Source organism: Saimiri boliviensis, chromosome X (assembly GCF_048565385.1).
Source record: "Saimiri boliviensis isolate mSaiBol1 chromosome X, mSaiBol1.pri, whole genome shotgun sequence".
In the NCBI taxonomy this organism is placed as follows: Eukaryota; Metazoa; Chordata; class Mammalia; order Primates; family Cebidae; genus Saimiri; species Saimiri boliviensis.
This window is the reverse complement of record NC_133470.1, coordinates 68,238,531-68,259,426: the sequence shown is the minus strand read 5'-3', so window position 1 is coordinate 68,259,426 and position 20,896 is coordinate 68,238,531. Positions and strand designations below refer to the sequence as shown.

The window sequence follows — 20,896 nt, the reverse complement described above, 5'->3', positions numbered from 1 at the left end:
TTAATGTCCTTTATAGCCACCGTATTTGATTTTGATAATTTTGTAGATTTTGCCAGCCCTTTTGCTGTTCCAGTGGATCTCAGTGCCTACCCTTTGTATTGTACTGTAGTTGCTTATCCAACTGACCTCAATACCATCAGGCGGAGACTTGAAAATCGCTTTTACAGGTCTGTTTGTTTTTATCACTTGGCTTTTGCTTTCCTTTTTGAGATCTGCATTTTCATATGATCCTGCAGAAGACCCACACCAAAATTTCCTTTAAAAATTTAGAACACTAATTTCCCTTTATTTAGTAGATTCTCACTCTTGCAGAGTAGAAAGGGGATAGAGAAGAAAGGCTGAGAGGAAAATATAGGTAGCGCAAATGGTGTGCAAAACAAATCTACGTTTAACTTCAGTTTATTAAAGGCAATTTAAGTGGTTTGTGGATTCATCATGATTAACGTGCTACAGATTCGGAGCATGTCTAAATCCTCTGTTGGAGAATTTGGTTGCAGTTAATTAAATTTAGTTACCAGTTCTGAAATACATACAGGAAAGGAGCCAAGTAATTTTTTTCCCTTTGTTTTGGTTGGGATGGGAGATGATTATGGGAAGGCTGTAGAGGGCACCTCTTGGTTCCTCTTCCATCCAAGTCTCCTACTGACCACAATATTCCATGACTGGTTAATCTGCCTTTGCAATTGAGAACTGGTTGTATTTTTATTATATATATTATGTTGATTTGATACTATATATTATAAAAGTAATTAGATAAAAATCTTTCATTTTTTAGAATCTGTTTTTTTTTTCCCTTGCTCTTCTTGGCTCTTCCCCTGAAAACTAAACATTCTTTTGACCTTGTCCTTCACCCATAATGTCCTAGGTTAGTTCTATTTGAAGTTTTGTATATACATTCTAGTGGTTCAAAAACCCTGCTTGTGCTTTAAATACTATAACTATATCGTGTCTTTTTAGTGCTCACCAGTCAAATATATTGAGTTATTTACATATTGGAACACTTTGGACACACTCTGATTAAGTACATATTTGTTCTATATTGTATATTCCTAAAATATACTTTAAATATATCAGCTAAGGCTAACAGAGTATTTTTTCCTTTCACAGAAGAATATCAGCATTAATGTGGGAGGTACGCTACATTGAGCATAATGCCAGGACTTTCAATGAGCCAGACAGTCCTATAGTTAAAGCAGCTAAAATTGTAACTGATGTCTTACTTCGATTTATTGGGTAAGAAGCAGTTTAAGCTTCCAGAGAATCTAACTTAAGGTTTTTAAAAAATTATTTTTTTTAAAATTAGTTGTAAAAATTGCTGAAGTTATTGAAATGGCTTATTTTGGTTCTTAGGGATCAGAGCTGTACTGATATACTGGATACTTATAATAAAGTTAAAGCAGAAGAACGAAACAGTACTGATGCAGAGGAGGTAAGAATCACAGCATGATTAGTAGGAATGAATTACTTTTCTCTTATTTGAAGTACAGAATTATGTCTAAATGTTGTAATTGACCATGAACAGCAATACAGAGTTTTGAAAGCTGGTTGAATACTGGCATCTTTTAATATTAAACTATTTAAAGTGTACTTAGATGGCATATAACAAAAAAAAATAATATTACAGGGTTTAGTCAGAGACAGGTGGCCAGTCATCATATTTGACATAGTGGGTTTAAGTGATGAGAAATCAACACTTTATTTTCCGTCATGTTAGAAATAAGACAGGTGCTCAATATTTTAAAAGAATGTTTAGTTGATGGAAATTTCAATACGGATTTTATTTTCTATATGGTGTATAGAAGATATTAAAGTGTTTTAAAGTTTCTGGTTTAAAAGTCTAAATTTTTGGTAGTTTCATGAAATTGTTACTTGATTTCCTTTCTAAAAATTTATAAAAATAAACCAGTCTTTTCTGAATGAAATGGAAGTCGTACTTAGCAGACCTTTGTGTTCTTGATTTCTCTACGCATCTATGTTTCTAATTTACACAAAGCCATATTTGGCTGGAGATTATGATAGAAACAAAAACCAAAATAGATGTTGGAACAATATTAGAAAGTGATAATTCACAAGTCTTTACTAGAAAACAATTCATCCCAGGGATGAGTGACTCACATGTGCTAGATTGTGTTGCAGTGACATGAGATGTTTTGCATGTTTATATTATTTATACTGTTGCTCTCCAGAATGGTAAATCTCTAATGCTGTTTTTATAAAAATTTTTTCATGAAAATGTGTCTAAGAAAAATCATTGCAGTTAAATATTATTTACATAATAAAGGAAACATGATATCCCAATAAGATATAGTTTCTTGAAACCTGAGAAAAATATATCACTAATATTTTTTGTATTTTCTTATATCTTCCTTATATTTTCTCTGACCTTTCATATAAATGTATTTTAGCTAGGGAATTTGATGTAGCAAGAATTTCACCTCAGAGTAGCACTATTAGGGCTAACATAGAAAACTTAAGTAAAAATATAATTCAACAGTTTCATTTTGTTAGAAAGGAGTACCAATATCTCATGAGCTACTTTTTATTTTCTGCTACGTATTACCCAGTGTTTCACTATCACTAGTGGTGCTTGGGTCTTGATTCTTCATATTAAAAAAATATCCCTTAGAGAGATACTTAACTGAAATAGATCGCTTTACTATAGGAAAATGTAAATGCATATTTTATGTGATCTGTTTCTTGAAATGACAATAGATTAATCATGAATAATTAATAATTGTATATTAAATGAGCATATCATGTAGAATAAGATTTTTAAAAAATACTAACACTTATTTAGGTGCAATTTTAGCAAACACCAACCACTACACTGTTTCCCTGTTTTCCCAATTCTTATTTAAAGAGAAACCTTGTTTAATTCTTCTTCTTCCAGTATATTTTCCAGCTTGTATACTGTATATTGGGACTGTTTCACATGAGTCTTCCTCCAGCTTTTGTTCTACTTGATCAAATGAGGAAAAGTTAACTGTGATTATATTTCCCACTTATTTGTAAATGTCCATCTAATTTATATGACTTCGAATGTCACAACATTTTTTTCCACTCTTCCCTTTTAATCTAGGATACAGAAATGGTTGATTTAGATTCAGATGGTCCTGGTACTTCATCTGGAAGAAGGGTGAGTAAATAAATGAAGTGCCGAGGAGATACGTTTTCAGGTTTCCTATGTCAGTGATTCCTAAGACCAACCCCATATTTGAAGAATTGCTAGAAGGATTCTTGTAAGTAAGTATATTAGGTATGCTCATTGATAAGATTTATTACAGTGATACAGTAAGGGTACCCAGTTGAGTCATGGAGAAAAAGACACAGGCAGAGTCTGGAGAAATTTATGTACAGGCTTCCTTATGCTATTAATATCTTCACATATCACACTCTTTCTAGCATATGTGTGATTAGAGATTCAGTTCCCAAAGATTTTATTGGGGGCTGATTATGTAGATACCCTCTGACTAGTGCACACTAAGATTCTGGATTCCCAGAAGGAAATTACATATTCAGCACAAATCACATTGTTTTATACTGTCTAGGTGCAGCAAATTTTCTAAATAATTTAGGAAGCCATTCAAATGCCAAGTTCCCAAATGCCAGCCAACGGCCAACCTTGCAAGCAAGCCCTGGCCTGCTATGTTAACTCTTTTGTGCAGATTTCCCCTCTATAATAATTAGAGTTATTTTATATAAGGAACAACATATTTTGTAATACTGAAAGAGATCATAACAAAAGACATCCAATGGTACAGAACAGAGTTTATCATGACCACAAAGGATTTCCAGGGAAAAAAAATTAAAGTGTTGTTTTGAGAAAAATATGATGCCATTGTCAAGTATACTTAACTACCAGCAAGTAGTAAGGCACTATAGCTTGATCTTGTAGAGGAAAGAAGCATTATTCCTCTGTACTTTATTTGCAGTTCAGATTTGAGTACTAGAATTCTTGCCATTTCCATGAATACAGTGTCTAGGTTTTTTAGCTCATCATTTTTGCCAGGGAAAACAATGTCTAATTTAAACTAAGAAACTAAAATAGCAGCTACCCTATTTTATACAGATAGATATGTTAACATTAGGGATTCTTGAGAAAAATCAATAGAGTTAAAGAAAGATCTTTCAGATATAATTCTATGAAAATCTATAGGTCAAATGCCGAGGTAGAAGACAGTCTTTAAAGTGTAATCCTGATGCTTGGAAAAAACAATGCAAAGAACTGTTGAGCCTCATTTATGAACGTGAAGACTCAGAGCCATTTCGACAACCATCCGATCCTCTTTCTTACCCAGTAAGCATACAGTTGTTTAAATAATTGCCAGTATGATAATTTCCCATAAATGTCCATGTTAAAATCGAGTTAAGAGCAATTTTCTTGCTCCCTGCTTTCCTTTCTTTTTTCTAATCTTTTGGTTGTGAAAGTAGTAGTGTGATTAGTGTGATCTTTTAAAAAAAGATGCCGTTATGTCTTTAGTGTGTAGATTATACATTTGTTTGCTTGTAGGGAGTTTGGGTGAAATCAGTTTAGTCTGTGTTTTTCATAGCAAAGGAGAACGGTGAATGTACAATTTCTTCACCTTAAAGTACAGCCAATAAAAACATAATTCCAGTGTATGGATCTTTGAGACTTAAGTCATAATTGTATTACATGTCATGATATTTTGTTATAGTTGTCTGGAAACCAATATATGCTCTTTATCCTAATAGGGTCATCAGGAGCAAGAGGGAGAATCCTCAGAGTCTGTTGTTCCAGAAAGACAACAAGATTCATCGCTTTCTGAGGTAGGCTTGGTAGTCTCTTAAAAGACATACTGATTGTTTCTACTTTCTAAACTCTCTATACTGTACATCAACCTTTTATAATTTGTTAAAACTCCTTTCTAACTCGATTCCCTTTTTACTTTTGATTTTTTAGTAATTTCTTTTTTGTTGTTCCTCATTTTGAATCAACATGTGTTCTCAAGATTTTTCTTTGTATCCTCCTTGTAAATGTTTACTTTTCTATGTAGATTCGAAACTACTGCAACAGAGTAGAAAACATCCATTACACAATATAATTGTGTCTGTATTGCAGCTGGTTATTCCCACTGAGACTTCATTCAGCAAGTAGGCTGAGTCTTTTAAATTTTGATCATCATACTACTACACAAGTTCTAACATAAGCCTTACTGTGTTAGAATACACTTCTGTTTTTTTATGATTTGAGAAAATATATTTAGAATATTTGTGATTTCTCATACTTTGAAAAATATTTTCTGTCTTTTTATAATACCCTTTTTCTGCCCTTTCTGGCTTTTTGGCTTTTTCCTTGGAGGGAAATGTGGAGATTTTACTTCTTGATGATTCTAGATGCATTAAGGGATCTAATACTGAGTGTGGTTTTCACTCTGAAACTTGTAGCATATATAGGAATAAGTCTTAGATGTAACTTTATCTGATAACCCTTTCGGAATCTTCCCTCTTCCCTAATCAAAATCAAATGAAGTATGGACCTAAAAGATGGAAGACCTTCGATGAAACAAAGGTATCACATTGATTAAAAATCAAAAACGAAAGACACAAACATGACCAATGTGACTTTGACCCTCAACTAATGACACTTAAGTAGAATGTTCTCATAGCAAAAATTGTGGAAATATGTAGCTAATTTGTAGACTGGAACAATTTAATTGCATGTGAATAATCCCGTCTTTTATCATTAAACAGTTTGCTGGGGTTTTGGACTTTGTATCAGCCTTTAAGCAAGAAATAGAATTCCATATTATGGATGCTTTAGAGATGAAGCCAACAATTACAGATTTTCCATTCTGTCCCTTCAGAGTTATTTACGGTTATTACTGTGGTGTGAGGGCTAAGGCTTTCCCACAGACTTCTGCTGTTTTTATGAGCCAACAAAAGATGTTTTGGGGTTGTGGGGAAGTAGTTGGCACATTGAAAAGCAATGTGTTTATTTCGTGGTGGATTGTAGTAGGTGATGCCAATTTTAATTCCATTGTATTTCTTAATATCATTATGCAGTTTTGAGTATTTAATAACATATTCTTCTTTGTAGGATTATCAAGATGTTATAGATACTCCTGTGGACTTCAGCACTGTGAAAGAAACCTTGGAAGCAGGAAACTATGGTAGTCCTCTGGAATTTTATAAGGATGTTCGCCAAATATTCAACAAGTCCAAAGCTTATACCTCTAATAAAAAGTCAAGGGTATGATTTTATTAGTTGGGTTAATTATCAGGCAGTTTTCATTAACAAGTTACTGAAGTTTAATCTGCAGTATCTTTTTTGAATTATGGATTGCTTGTTAGGCATGCATGAAGATACATTTCGCAGTCATTCTGAAATTAACCACCTTTTCCTTTCTCTTACTTGTCTCTTTACTCTTTAGTAGTATTTATAGCTACCAGAGAAAAAAATAAGGAGAGGAGACATAGTAATTTGAGTATACTTTAATATGTCTAATAAGTGACTTAATAGATAGAAAAGTGATTGGCAGTGTTAATTTATGTGAAATAGTTTTATTAGCTCTGAATCTGTATGTTCCATTTCTTCTAACAAATAATGAACCATCTTGGGAGGTTATAACTGCTTATTTATACTCACATTTAATATTTTCCCTATATTTTTTTAGAATTTAAAGTATATTGAGAATAAAAAAGTAGTAATTTTTTTGGTGGGGGGCGGGAATAACTGGTATCTGATTAACTTTTAATCAGTAGATATATACTTGCCTACTTCTCATTTATGGAAAATACATTTCCACCAATTTCTGCAAGCATAATTTGTTCACACTTGCTTTCCCCAACTTAAGCCTGATTGCTAGAGTGACATTTTCTATAGAAAGTTTGGGAAACACAGAAAAGTATAAAGAAGAAAACAAAAATCATCTGTGAAGGCTATCACCTGTTTTTACTTATAGTGACTGTTTATCTACTTCCAGGATTTTCTACATTAACGTATATATCTACATAAGTTTGTATATTCTTTAAAATAATAGATTTCATATTTTGAAGCATTTTTTGTTACTTAAGTATTATGAACATTTTCCTATATCATCATTACTCTTTGAAAACAAGGTTTTTAATTGGTATTCTGTTGTGTAGTTGTTTTATGTTGCACTAACCAGTGTCATTTGGTTAGAGATTTAGGTTGTTTCCAGTTATTCATTTTACATGAATAATGCTATGGGTAATATCTTTAGCATTCTTGAATATAATTCTCTTTAAGTATATAATTCTGTGATATTTCCTTGGGACAAATTCCCAGAAGTAAAATTATCAGCAAAAGGATATGTGTATCTTTAAGGTTTTTTGTACATACTGCATTTTGTCCTTTAGAATGCTGTTTCAATTTACGTTCCCTCTTGCATTGTATAAGTCTTTTTTTTTTTTTTTTTTTTTTTTTTACCCTTTAGAACATTGAACCCTATATTTGAAAAATATTTATTTTTAGGTGAAAGTGGTATCTTTAAAGATATTTGAGAAGAATTTTTCAAGTGAATAAATATTTTGTCTGGAATGATGAGGCTTTATTATTTTAGGCATGTCTATACCTTTTTTAAAAATATAAAACTATTTAGTTAAGACTATGTAATTTCTGCCTTCTCAGATCTATAGCATGATGCTGCGATTATCTGCCTTATTTGAAAGTCATATCAAAAATATCATCTCTGAATATAAGTCAGCAATCCAGAATCAGAAGAGGAGAAGGCCACGGTACAGAAAACGTCTAAGAAGCAGCAGCAGTTCATTGTCTAGTAGTGGAGCACCTAGGTATTACTACATTGATGCAGCATTTTTTGTTCTTAAAGCATTTTGTATGCATTACCTAATTTGTGAAAGTTTATGAATAGTTTGAGGAGATCCTAAGAGGTCTTTTTTTGTTGTTTGGTAACCAAAAGCACTATTTATGTGGGTTTTACCATCCTAGAAACTCTTTTTTTTTTTTATTTTAATGATTGAGGTTTCACTGTCCAATTATCTGTTTCAAGCATTTTACATGAATTTTAAGGCATTTCCTCTTTTGTGCCTCTTGATACCTCTTTGTGTCATACTATCATAATATGTTGCTAACAGAAAAAAAAGTGATTATCGTACGTATTTTTACTTCTAGTCCAAAAGGGAAGCAGAAACAACTGAAGCTGCAGCCTAAAAATGACCAGAATACCTCAGTATCTTATGCCAGGACTAGCTCTCCTTTCTCATCTCCTGGTAAATATGTGTTTTGCTTTCTGGTGTTCTGTATCTCAGTTTAATTCTGATGTTACGGATATAGAAGAGACAGCATGATTTATAGTGCAAAGAACAATGGATTTAGATTTTTTTTAAAGTTGTGTTTTAGTCCCAATTCTACGTGCTAATTGTGTGTCCCAGAGTATGACATTAGGCCATATGATTCAGTTTATTTGATTACGTAAATTTTAAAGTCTGTTAGTTTTAAAATTTTATGATTAAATGATTTTAATGTCTATATTTCAGAGCACTCATCTACAATATATTTGCCAACATAATATTTGAAAATTTATGATGTGCAATTGGACAAGTTTGTCATTCAAGCATTTCTTCTCAAAATATTCTTATCATTTTCTTAGAGAAACTTATGATTTTGATGTTGGAATAAAATAACAGAGATATGGTCTTAAAAAGTAACCTGTTTAACTTTCCTGAAAACATGATAATTATGTTAGTATTAAAATCTTTTAAAATGCAAGTTTCAGATGCTGCTGAAGGGCTTTCACTGTATCTACTTGATGATGAGCCAGATGGGCCATTTTCTTCATCAAGCTTCGGTGGATATAGCCGAAGTGGAAATAGCCATGACCCAGGGAAAGCCAAATCATTTCGGAATAGAGTTTTGCCAGTTAAACAAGGTAGGAAATAAATATGGGACAGGGCTCTTTATGGCAGATGAATCATTTAAAAGCTGATATTTTGGCATAGTGAAAACTAGTATATTCTTAGTTAATGAGAATTTTGTCAAGTATGAGTCAGATAGCATTTCATATTCGTAACTGGGAACAGGCCATTAGCAGATCTCCAATAGCAATTTTCAAATGTATTTTAATCTTAAAATAAAATGTAAAATGGGGGCAGGCATGATGGCTCACGCCTGTAATCCCCACATTTTTGGAAGCCAAGGGAGGAGGAACACTTTAGGCCAGGAGATTGAGACCAGCCTGGACAACAAAGCAAGACCTCGTCTCTGGAAAAAAAATAGCCATGTGTGATGGCGCAGAGCTCCCAGCTCCTTGGGAGGCTGAGATGGGAGGATCACTTGAGCCAGGAGTAGGTGACTACAGTGAACTGATTGTGCCACTGCACTCCAGCCTGTGTGACAGAGTGAGATACTATCTCAAAAATAGTAAATAAGTAAAATAAAATGAATTGGGAGAAAAAACTAAATGTTCTTTCCCCAAGCACATAAAGACACCTTTAGCATTTTTCATATATTAAACCATATTAATGAGAAAGGAAAGAGTTTCCAAAGTCATCTTTAAATAAGTCTCATATTTTTGTGGCCTACTGCAGTGAAAATATGGGTCTGGGCTAAGAAATGAGCCTTCTTTCAGTCAACAACCACTTCTACCACCTTCCCTAAGGTTTTCCATTTATATAACTCGGATATTCTCTTCCCTAGGGGCATGCTATACCACAAAGTCAGTGGCTTTCAGACTGTACTGTGGCCATTTCTGAGGCATCCATAAAAGTACTTCAGGCATTGTCAGAAGAACCTTCTGTATTTAACCTGACTGTTCTATTTGTTATTTCATATAAGGAGCTGCTATTTTACTTTTTACTAGTAGAAAATCTTCACTGCTTAAAAAGAAATCACTGACCTAATTCATTATGTGCGTCTATCTTGGACCATACAAGGGATATCAATTATCATAAATATTTGAAGGTTATTGTTACTCAAGTTTTCTTCTTTTACTTAGTCCTGTATTAGGGACCTTGAACATACTCAAAGAAAGTTCTAACATGTTCAACTATTTGAAATTTCTGAAGAAAAATTAATATGCTTTTACAAATAATTTTATTGGAATATAGATTTTATTTTATATACATTTTAATGCAAGATTAAATAGCTTATCCTTTTTTTTTTGGAGGTGGAGTCTCACTTTGTTGCCCAGGCTGGAGTGCAGTGAGGCAGTTTCAGCTCACTGCAACCTCCGCCTCCCAGGTTCTTGTAATTCTCCCGCCTCAGCCTCCTGAGTAGCTGCCACAAGTGGCTCACACCACCACGCCTGGCTAATTTTTTGTATTTTAGTAGAGACCAAGTTTTCACCGTGTTGCCCAGGGTGGTCTTGAACTCCTGAGCTCAGGCAGTCCACCTGCCTTGGTCTCCCAAAGTGCTGGGATTACAGGCGTGAACCACCACACCACCTCCATTGTTATTTAACTATCAAATAAGTTAAAAATAGGCTTTTGCAAATATATTTTATAGTGGTTATGTAAGAAATATTGAAACATGGCCAGGCATTGTGGCTCACGCCTGTAATCCAAGCACTTTGGAGGCCAAGGTGGGTAGATCACCTGAGGTTGGGAGTTCAAGACCAGCCTGACCAACATGGTAAAACTCCGTCTTTATTTTAAAAAAATTAAATTAAAAAAAAGATATATTGAAACATATTTGATTACTTTAAAATAATTAGTGCCTTTATTTTCCCCAAATTATATCTTTAGTGTCTCCTCTGATCTTGCATACTTATGCCATTGCCGTTTTTCATTTTGCCTTTTCCTCCACTGCTATGTTTAACCCATGCTTCCTGTGTCTATTTTGTTTTTCCCATCCACAGAGTAGTTTATCCTTTGCAGTGTGGTGTCTGTCCTTACTACTCTTCAAAAGCTGTTCTCACACTCATGAGTACTCTTCAGGGGCCAGCTATTGTCTTTTTTTAGTTTTTAACTTCATGGTCTCTGTATGATTGCACGTTGTTGACTACCTCTTCTATGAAGTCTACTCGTAAACTTCTACATGCTATTGATTCTCTTATATCTCTTGTTTCTGTTTCTTCTCTTTGATCTACTGCTATTTGCAGAGTTTGTCACTGTTATTTGCTTGTTTTTGTCTTCCACAAATAAGGAGTCTAATGACTGCATCAGCTTTCTTATAAAATAAAAAAATAAAAATCCTCAGTTGCTTATCTTTGCATCTCAAACTTGCTTCTTTTTCCGTGCTCACTATTTTAGTTAATGGTATTATCATCTTTCTTGCTACTCAACTTAAAATGTCGCAGTGCTTTTTGACTCTTTATTTATACCTAGTCAGTTGCCAAGTTTTGTGAATTCTACAACTCTTTAATACCACTTAAATCTCTTAATGTAGTTTCTACTGCTATCACCTTAGTCTCCAGCCTAGGGTATTATATTAGTCAGCTTGGGTTTCCATAACAAGATACCATAGACTTGAGTGACTTAAACAGCAGACATTCATTTTTCTCACAGAGCTAGAGGCTCAATCCAATGTTAAGGTGCCATATGTGTGAGTATCTGATAAGGGATGTTTCCCTGGTTTCTCTGTGTCCACCTTCTTGCTTTGTCCTCACATGCCCTTGCCTCTGCAGAGAGACAGAGGGAAATACCCCTAATATCTCTTCCTCTTCCTGTAAGAACATCAGTCCTTTTGAGTTATAGTCCCACCCATATAACCCCATTTAACCTTAATTACCTCCTTATATTCCCTAATCTCTAAATTCAGTCACTGCGGGGGTTAGGGCTTCCACATATGAATTTTGAAGGGACACATTTCAGTCCATAACACCCAGACTTATTAATCTTGTAATTATCCACAACCCTAGCCTTACGGATTTTCAATTCTTCCAAGCTGCTCTCTTTCCCTCCTACCTCACTGGCTGGTCCTTCTCCATTTTCTTTGTTGGTTCTTCTTTATCCTCAAACATTTGAATATCTCAGTTCTCTTCGGCCACCTCATCTCTCTTTACTTATTCTCTCAGTGAGCTCTCCTAGTTTTCATTACCCTATTATCTCTTTACTGAAAATTTTCACAATTATATCTCTAGCTCCACCTTCTCCCCTGAGCTCCAGACTGGTATATCTACCTGCTGTTTAATTTTTTTTTTTTTTTAAATGTCTTTCCTTGGATCTCTATTAACATTGGATCTCTATTAACATCTAAAATGGAATCTTGATTTTTCTAGTGCCCTGCTCAAACCTGTTGCTCCTTCACTGTTCTCTACATTAGCAAAATATCTCTACCATTTACCCAGTTGCTTAGGCCATAAAACCTAGGAGTCATCCTTTATTCTGTGCTTGACACTTGATATGTAGTCTGTCCCCAATTCCCATCAGTTCAACCTCTGAAATTAAAGATTTCTCTAGAAGAAAGTATTCCAAATATAAACACTTATCACATCTATTGAAATATCCCTCATCCTGTCTTACCTAGAATACTGCAGTAGATGCCCAACTGGTCTCTCCTTTCACTTTCAGTCTTGCCTCCTCTATATTCTTTTTTATACACAGCAACCATATGATTTTTAAAATGTAAATCAGATTCTGTCTTTCTCCAGCTTAAAACTCTCTGCTGGCACTCATCTCCTCCACTCACTGTTTTCTGTTCCACTCTGGTTATACTGGCTTACTTTCTGTTTACTCTTCTGGAATGTTCTTACCCTACAATGACTTCATTCAGTTATTTCTTCAAACACTACCTCTGTAGAGAAGTCTTCCCTATCTAAAATATACTCCCTTTTACACATACTTTTTAAAAAAATTCTTTATATAGCATGTCTATGTGAAATTTTATTATTAATTTATCACTTTATTATCTTTCAAGGTATTCTCACTAAAATATAAATTCTAAGAGCAAGGACTTTCTTTCATTGCCATATTCAAAGCTTCTAGCAGTGCCTTGCCAATAGTAGGTAATGAATAAAGATCTATTGACCGAATGAATGAAACTTGCTAATTCATGTTCTCAGATAATTCTCCCTGAAGCAAGCCCTTAAAGTTTCTGCCTAAGCCTCATTACCATCATTCCACCCCCATATTCTCCTCCCCTCCCCCCCCCAAAAGCAGACAAAAATAAAAACTTTAATATCTTCTTTTTTGAAGAAATTTAAGTTCTTACCCTGGCACCCTCCATGATTTATTCCATGTTTTTGTTTGTTTGTTTGTTTGTTTGTTTGGTGGAAATTATAGACTGTTTAAGAGCCTAAATAACCATTTTGTCAATGTCAAAGCTTAACTATTAAAAATTATTCATTTTAATTTAGATCACTCCCTTGATGGACCCCTTACAAATGGTGATGGCAGAGAGCCCCGGACAGGAATCAAGAGAAAACTACTTAGTGCATCAGAAGAAGATGAAAACATGGGAGGAGAAGATAAAGAGAAAAAAGAAACAAAAGAGAAATCTCATTTATCCACCTCAGAGAGTGGAGAGTTAGGATCCAGTTTAAGTTCTGAAAGTACCTGTGGTTCTGACTCTGACTCTGAATCAACTTCCAGAACAGATCAAGATTATGTAGATGGAGACCATGATTATAGCAAATTCATACAAACCAGGCCTAAAAGAAAACTCAGAAAGCAACATGGCAATGGAAAAAGAAATTGGAAGACCAGAGGCACAGGTGGAAGAGGCAGATGGGGAAGATGGGGTAGATGGAGTAGAGGAGGCAGAGGAAGAGGAGGCAGGGGACGAGGGAGTCGAGGAAGAGGTGGAGGTGGCACTAGGGGTCGGGGAAGAGGGAGAGGAGGAAGAGGTGCTTCTAGAGGAGCTACCAGAGCCAAAAGAGCACGTATTGCAGATGATGAATTTGATACCATGTTTTCAGGACGTTTCAGTAGACTGCCTCGAATTAAAACAAGAAACCAAGGCAGGAGGACTGTTTTATATAATGATGATTCTGATAATGACAATTTTGTGTCCACTGAGGATCCTCTGAATCTTGGTACATCCAGATCAGGCAGAGTGCGTAAAATGACAGAAAAAGCCAGGGTTAGCCATCTCATGGGATGGAATTATTAACAGTTAATAAATTTAGAATAACTTAAAAAATTCAATGGCCTTCTACTGCAGGGAATTTACCAGGAAATCTACAAAGCAAGTTGTGTGGGGACTTCTGCTTCCTTTCACATTGGTGCTTTTCCATTTATGCCAGTATACATTTGTTTCAAGACTTTTGATCTCCACACTTCATTTGTTCAAATAAGCCTTACTCATTAGGCCTTAAATTAAAAGAAATTCTGCCCACACATACACACACAAACACATACACACACTCGAAACACAACACAGAAACACTACAGATTTACTGCATTAAAGGAGCATTCAGCTTCTTAAGAGTAGCATGACATTTTTATCTCAATAGAATAGCCCTCTTTTGCTTTTGTATCACAGAAGTATAGCACCTTCTTACAGAGTTTTATATAGTTTGTTTTTGCCATTTTGATTCCTATACCCAGTAATAATAACTTTTGCACAATACACCAATCCTAAAGGCAGCTATTAAATGTTTACAGTTTCTATATTGTAAGAGCGATCTGGATTATTTTACTCTTCCCAGGCCAAACTTTCATGACTTGTACTGAACTGAAGTATATATTTATACTACAGTTTTTTGGGGGGTGGGGGGAATCTTGATATGCTTTTCATTGATTTGCGTAATTCACATTAAAGGTGAGAAAGGGTTGGTGCCTTGTAAATATGTAGCAGATCTTCGTGGTGTGTTCTGATGTGTGCATTAACTTTATTAAAAAAGAATACTTGAGGTATTAATCTAGACAAGGTGCCAAATGCAAAAGTTTCCTGCATCCATTTTTTTCCTGTCATATTTTATTGCATTAATAGAACTTGTGTAGCTTAAATAATAACATAAACATCTGAAAAATCCTCATCCACAAAGAACAACTTTGAACAGTAGCTCAGCTACCTCTTATCTACAACTACTGGAAACATTAAGGAAAATAGATGCTGTTCTTCCTTACTAAGGAGAAATAGAACAAGCTTAGGAATGAATACCCGTAAGTTATAAGCTAAGAGGTTGTTAATAATTGTATTGGCTCTCAAATTAATAATTGTAATTAACAAACTTTCATAAGTATGGTATGCTCTACCTTAGGCTTTCGTAGAACATATTTGTGTAAGTGGACTTGGGCTACTGCTTATATATTTCTGTTCTACATACCATTTAACAGCTGTGAGTTACTGGTTTTCATTTGAACCTTAAAATTTAACAAAGCACCTAATTTGAGTTGGAATGTTTTGGCTAGCTAGTATTATGAATCAACTTACAGATTTTGCTCATACCATTCCAAAGGGTTCTTCTGTTAGTCTTTAAGAAAAGAACCTTATTGCACTACACACTGATATTGTGAATCATTATTTTATAGATAAAAGAAAACTCTTTAAAAACCCGTATTGTCTTGTTTTACAGCAGTAGAGTGCATATGGTTCCATAGGTGAGCTTGAGTTCCAAGATCAATTTTGCTCCCCAAATTTAATATTACAAATTTGTTAATTTGTTAGCTACTTACGTTTTTGAGGTAAGAGGGATAATATCAATCTCTGTTTCTGTAACTGCAAATTTGTTGCACTTAGATCAGACTCGTGGGATAAAACAGACTTCTTAGTGTATATCTAGTTATCCCAGGATATTTCTTAAGCTAATGTGTTTGTCTCATGCTTTCAATCATTTCATGCATCTGAAAACCCTTAAGTGCAGAGGAAGGCGTACACACATAAAACTTTGCTTTTTTGGAAGGGTTGGCAGTAGGGTTATTCTTGAACTAACATCTTTAAGCCGTTTTCACTTGCAGTAGAAATGATGTTCAGGCTTTAAGAGAAAGTACTGTTGTTAATTGTTAATGGCACTAACCTCTGTTACTAGACAGCGGACCAAGCTATTTTTTTTGTTGTTGTAGTCTTTTTTTCACTAAACCAAAACTACTTCTGGTTGTAACTCAGCTGCCACTTTTAACCATAGTAGAGATTCGAAACGTTCCTATTTGAAACTACATTTGATTTTTGCTAAAATGTGCTGTTTCAGTTATTTATCTCTTGGGCATTTAGACTAAATCGTGCCTGTATTCCTGAAATCAATAATACTTTGGCCTATCCTGATCTGAGTAACATAGTTACTTAAATTCCTGGATATCCCCAAATATGGATCACATGTATCATTTTAGTGTGAATTTTTTTGTTGACATTCTTCTATGAAGAGCTGACCTCTTGAAATGTAGAAGAATTGACATTTGCGTGATTTTGGCTATCTGGAGCTTTATTTATAATTTATTTTGAAAAATAAAAATGCCACATTTATTTCTGAAATGTCAAGATTTTCTAGGATTAGATAATTAGAATAATAAGGCTGAAGACATTTTAAAGCATATTTTATATGTAGTGAAATACTGTGAAAATATTAGTGAACAGCATTTTGCTGTAATGTTTATTTCAGTTATTAAGATTTAAAGAGTTAGTCATCAGGGTATGATAGATAAACATAGTTATCATTTATCAAACAAACAGATAATTTTCTGTTTGCATGCAAATTATTTTAATAAGTGTGAAAATAAAAGTTTGGAAGACAGTATTTTTACTTTTATATCTGGACTTTTTCCCCCCAATTTACACTTTGCTTTTTTGTAGTACCACCTCCTGTGAATGTGTTGTAATTACTATCACATTGATTACTCTATCATTTTAATTTCTTTGAGGCCATTTAAGCCTACATAAAATCTGGGTTCAGCCATAGCAAAGCAAGTAGGAAATGAACAAATAATTTTGGAGAAAAGCCTAAATCTTAAATTGCTAAGAAAAACCACTGTTATGTTTAGGCCCATGAGAGCATATACATGTATAAACCTAATCCTATGCTAGATATGAATAGTCAGTGAGCTGTAATGTTTCTTATAAATGCTAATAATGTTTAAATTCCAAGCTTTAAGATCTTAGTGTGTGTATATATTTATAAAACCTGAATTTTGTGTTTCTTCTATGGCTTACTGTGTGTTTCTCTTTCAGCAATAGGATGCTCTCCAAAACATTCACTAGCCTACTAGCCTAATTACTAAATTTGTTTTTGTATATGTGTGTTTGTACACTTGTATGTGTGTAGAGTTTTTTTCCCCCAACTTGACACACCTTATCTCAGACATTCAAAAAAGGAGAACATTTGTATGGAGGACAGTCTACCAACTTTTTGCCTCTGTACAGCTCTTAGCCTGTATATTTACTGCTTGATCATTCATTTCATTATGCCTTCTAGATTACCAATCCATGTTTTATTTTATGCCTGTGTCCCTCTATTCTTTTAATTTTCCTTTTTAAAAATTTGTTTCTTTTTTGTTTCCCTCCCCAGATATCAGGCTTGTGTTGGAATTCTTCCCTACAGCACTTTGTTTCACCCATATGCAAAGTAACTGAGTAAAATTACAAATCTCATGCTGCACAACTGTGTGCTCAAATGTTTAACTCAGCCTTCGAATACTTTGAAGTACATTTCAATTATTTATCTTTTTGTTGTTTTAGTTTTATTCCCAAGATTGTCATCAGACAATAATACAGTGATTGAAAGAGAAAGTTGTGAATGCTACTTCTAACTTTCTGATAAAACTTTTTTGAGCATTTTTCCAAAATTTGTATGTTTGTGGTAATGGTGAATTAAACACCTTTTACTTGCTTATATATGTTGGGAATCATTTTTTGTACATTTACCAACTGGTACTTATCTTCAAGTTGGAATTTTCACATCCATAAAAGAGAGACTTGGATCATGTATAATTTTCAATATACTTCGCTGTCCAGCCTTTTAAACAATTAACAGTAACATTTTGAGTTCTGAGATGAATAATTCTAGGGGAACTTTCGACATGTAAAGTCTGTTGTTTTAAATGCTAACCCTATCCCCAATATTTTTGTGGAACGTGAGGCTTTATGAAATGTTTATCAGGAATAGAGTATTCTAAAGTCACTTTTAAGGCTTGTTTCAAAAATTAGTTGAAAGGATTTTCCTGCTTTTTTGCTTCTTATCTCTTAGCAAAGCTTCTTTACCAAGTCTTGATTAAATTCCAATATAAAATTAAGTTTTTTTATGGTGCTATATTTTGTGGAATATGGGTAGCACTCAGGATTCTGTCTTTTATCTTTTCTTTTCTCCTTCCTTTCTTCTTTCCTCCTTCCCTCCCTCCCTTCCTCCTCCCCTTCTGCCTCCCAAAGTGTTGGGGTTACAGGCACCAGCCACCACACCCAGCCTATATACCCTTATTCTTAATTATTTCTTTTTTTTATCTTTTCAATCCTGCTTACTTTTATCCTCATTTTCCTTTCTGCCATGAAAAATGCACTTCATTTAGCACACTTAAGAAGATTGGCAATTTTTGATTCATTGATGGGAGAAGTAAAGTAGAAAGGCCCTGCAGTTTAGAATTAAGGTGTGTTTGTTTATTTACATGTATGCCCATTTCTTCTAAATTAAATCTAGAATATGAAACTTTGACATATAAAAGCATGATAAGTATCTTCTTAAAAAGTTGTTGATACATAATGAAACCACCTTGGTAATTGAATTTTAAACTAATAATCAAAAATATTTAGAAATCCAGTTGGGAAATGTGTTTTTGCATATGTCACCAGATACACATTAGGCAGTACTACAAATGTTAATTCTTAAACAATACTGTGGTGATGGCAATCAGTAATTTATTTCTTTGTCCTGTAACTTATCATTCTTGTCTTTTGTAATCTCTTACGCAGTATTAACACAACTGTACCTATTTTTTTGTTCTTGGTATCCATATATTTTAAGATGGAAAATCAGTTCATAGTTGATATGATATTGTATATGGGCAAAGTGTCCGTTAAACTAAAATTCAGTAAAAAAGGTAAACTAAACTGGCTTGATTTATAAAAGATGTTTTCTTTGGCAGTTATCAATCATTATAAGCAATTATCTTCAAAGACAAAAAAACTGGACTAATTTGTTGCCATTCTTTATGGGATGTTTACAATAAAATTCCAAGTTGTTTGGAATCAATTGCACTCTTGCTGCTTTATGCCTTAATTTATGTGCCAGAGAAAAATTAACCAGAAGAAAGAAATGTGGAGTTACCTATTCAGCTTTAGAGATTGTAACATGTAACTCTTAGGTCTTTCTTGTTTCTTTGTCATAGAATATTTTATTACAATTATTTTTTAATCTGAGAAACTAGGATGCTGCTTCTTATCAAAGAAAAGGTTTTGTTTTTTTGTTTTTGTTTTCACCTTAGACATTGCGAATATTCTTTGGGTCACTTTTAGGATAATAAATGTGATGTTTACACTTTAAATGTGGGCTGCCTGGTGCATTCAATAACAGCCTGCAAAGCATTTGTCAACATTTTGTTTTGCAAAGCTTTTCAAAATGAATAGATCTCTAATATATTTAGGACTTACAACTTTTAAAAGCTGAGCTATAAATTCTTGATATTTTAAAATATGTAATCAGATTACCTATACTGTAAATGGTGCTTTAATTAAATATAAGTGTAGGAGAGAGAGAGGTGAAGTGAGAGGATCTGAATGCTCTAACAGGAACATTCGTTCGTTTTAGGTATGAACCTATATAGTTACCCAGAATTTGTCTCCCAATGGCAAAAATTTCACTAGGTTCAAGATAAATAAGCTGGCCAAAGAATAGACTATCATATATATATATATGTGTGTGTGTGTGTGTGTGTGTGTGTGTGTGTGTGTGTGTTTAGAATTAAAAGGCATTTAGGAAAAAAGCTTGATTTTTTACAATATTCAAAGATTGAAGTGGAGATAAGTTGTTTGGTATTTTTGTTTAGTTGCTTAATTGGTTAGAGATAGCCCTCTTTAAGGATATAAAAATTTTACATTAAAAATTTTCGGTTAAGGCCAGGCACAGTGACTCATGCTTAAAATCTCGGCATTTTGGGAGGCCAAGGTGGGAGTATCTTGAGCCCAGAAGTTCAAGACCAGCCTAGGCAGCATAGTGAGATTCTGTATCTACAAAACAACAACAATAAAAATTTAATTAGCTGGGAGTGGTTATGTGTACCTGTAGTCCCAGGTACTTGGGAGACAAGTGGGAGGATCACATTATTTGAGATAATTCACTTGAGCCTGGGAGGTCAAGGCTGCAGTGAGCTGTAATCATGCCTCTGCACTCCAGCCTAGGGATCCATTTTTTTTTTTCCAAGTTGAGAAGGTCAAGAAAAAGGTGCTCTCCATCCTCTCTCAAGTATATGTTCTTGACAATTTAAAGCTACTTTACAAAAACGTGCAACATAAAACGAATATATAGAGCTCTTGAGTTGATCTTTTAAATGGGATTTTTGGTGGGATATTTAAGCCTATATACTTACAGTTGCTTTCTCGGGTCATTTATATAAATACTTAAGGGCTTTTTAATGCTACAAAATGCAGGTAGATCAAACAATACTATTAAATGAAGTAAACTTTTTACAGTATCAATTTTTTCCCCAAAATTTTAGGGAAACATTTTTCTTTCCTTTTTATGTAACTTTAATAGATTTTCCTTTGCCAGCTGTGACAATTGCCTTAATAGAGTTACTTCTTATCTACAGATTATAAACATCTAATTATAAATTATGATATGATTTTAATTATAAATCATAATTATAAACACCTAATTTTAATAGTTATTAACAAATTAATTTTTTATATTGGAGACTTAAAAGTCTCTGATTTTAGTATTAATTTTGAATTGCCAGCTTGCCTGGTCAGCAACTTTGCAGTTCTCTTCAATTTCATAAGTTTTGTAAGTAAATATATGAAGAAATAAAAATATTTTAAATTCTTTAATTTAGATTACTAATATTCATTGGTGGGGCTTATTCATTTTTAAGGATTTTTGTGGTTGATTTTTGTCATGTTGCAATTCTAGTTAGAATTTGTATAACAACATGT

At 33.8% G+C, this 20,896-nt stretch overlaps 1 protein-coding gene across 2 annotated transcripts in view; it reads left to right on the top strand.

Annotated features, from left to right (window-relative positions):
- BRWD3 (bromodomain and WD repeat domain containing 3) overlaps window positions 1-19,290 on the top strand; it is a 134,925-nt gene extending 115,635 nt beyond the window's left edge. For both annotated transcript variants that reach the window (XM_003936828.4, XM_074391860.1), the window contains 11 exons: window positions 47-167; window positions 1,108-1,233; window positions 1,351-1,429; window positions 3,080-3,136; window positions 4,157-4,297; window positions 4,714-4,788; window positions 6,059-6,211; window positions 7,613-7,776; window positions 8,117-8,214; window positions 8,715-8,873; window positions 13,239-19,290. In XM_003936828.4, the coding sequence (XP_003936877.2) occupies window positions 47-167; window positions 1,108-1,233; window positions 1,351-1,429; window positions 3,080-3,136; window positions 4,157-4,297; window positions 4,714-4,788; window positions 6,059-6,211; window positions 7,613-7,776; window positions 8,117-8,214; window positions 8,715-8,873; window positions 13,239-13,993 (1,928 nt within the window). In that variant the 3' untranslated portion in view covers window positions 13,994-19,290. The remainder of the gene's footprint in view (window positions 1-46; window positions 168-1,107; window positions 1,234-1,350; window positions 1,430-3,079; window positions 3,137-4,156; window positions 4,298-4,713; window positions 4,789-6,058; window positions 6,212-7,612; window positions 7,777-8,116; window positions 8,215-8,714; window positions 8,874-13,238) is intronic.
- Window positions 19,291-20,896: the final 1,606 nt, after the last annotated feature.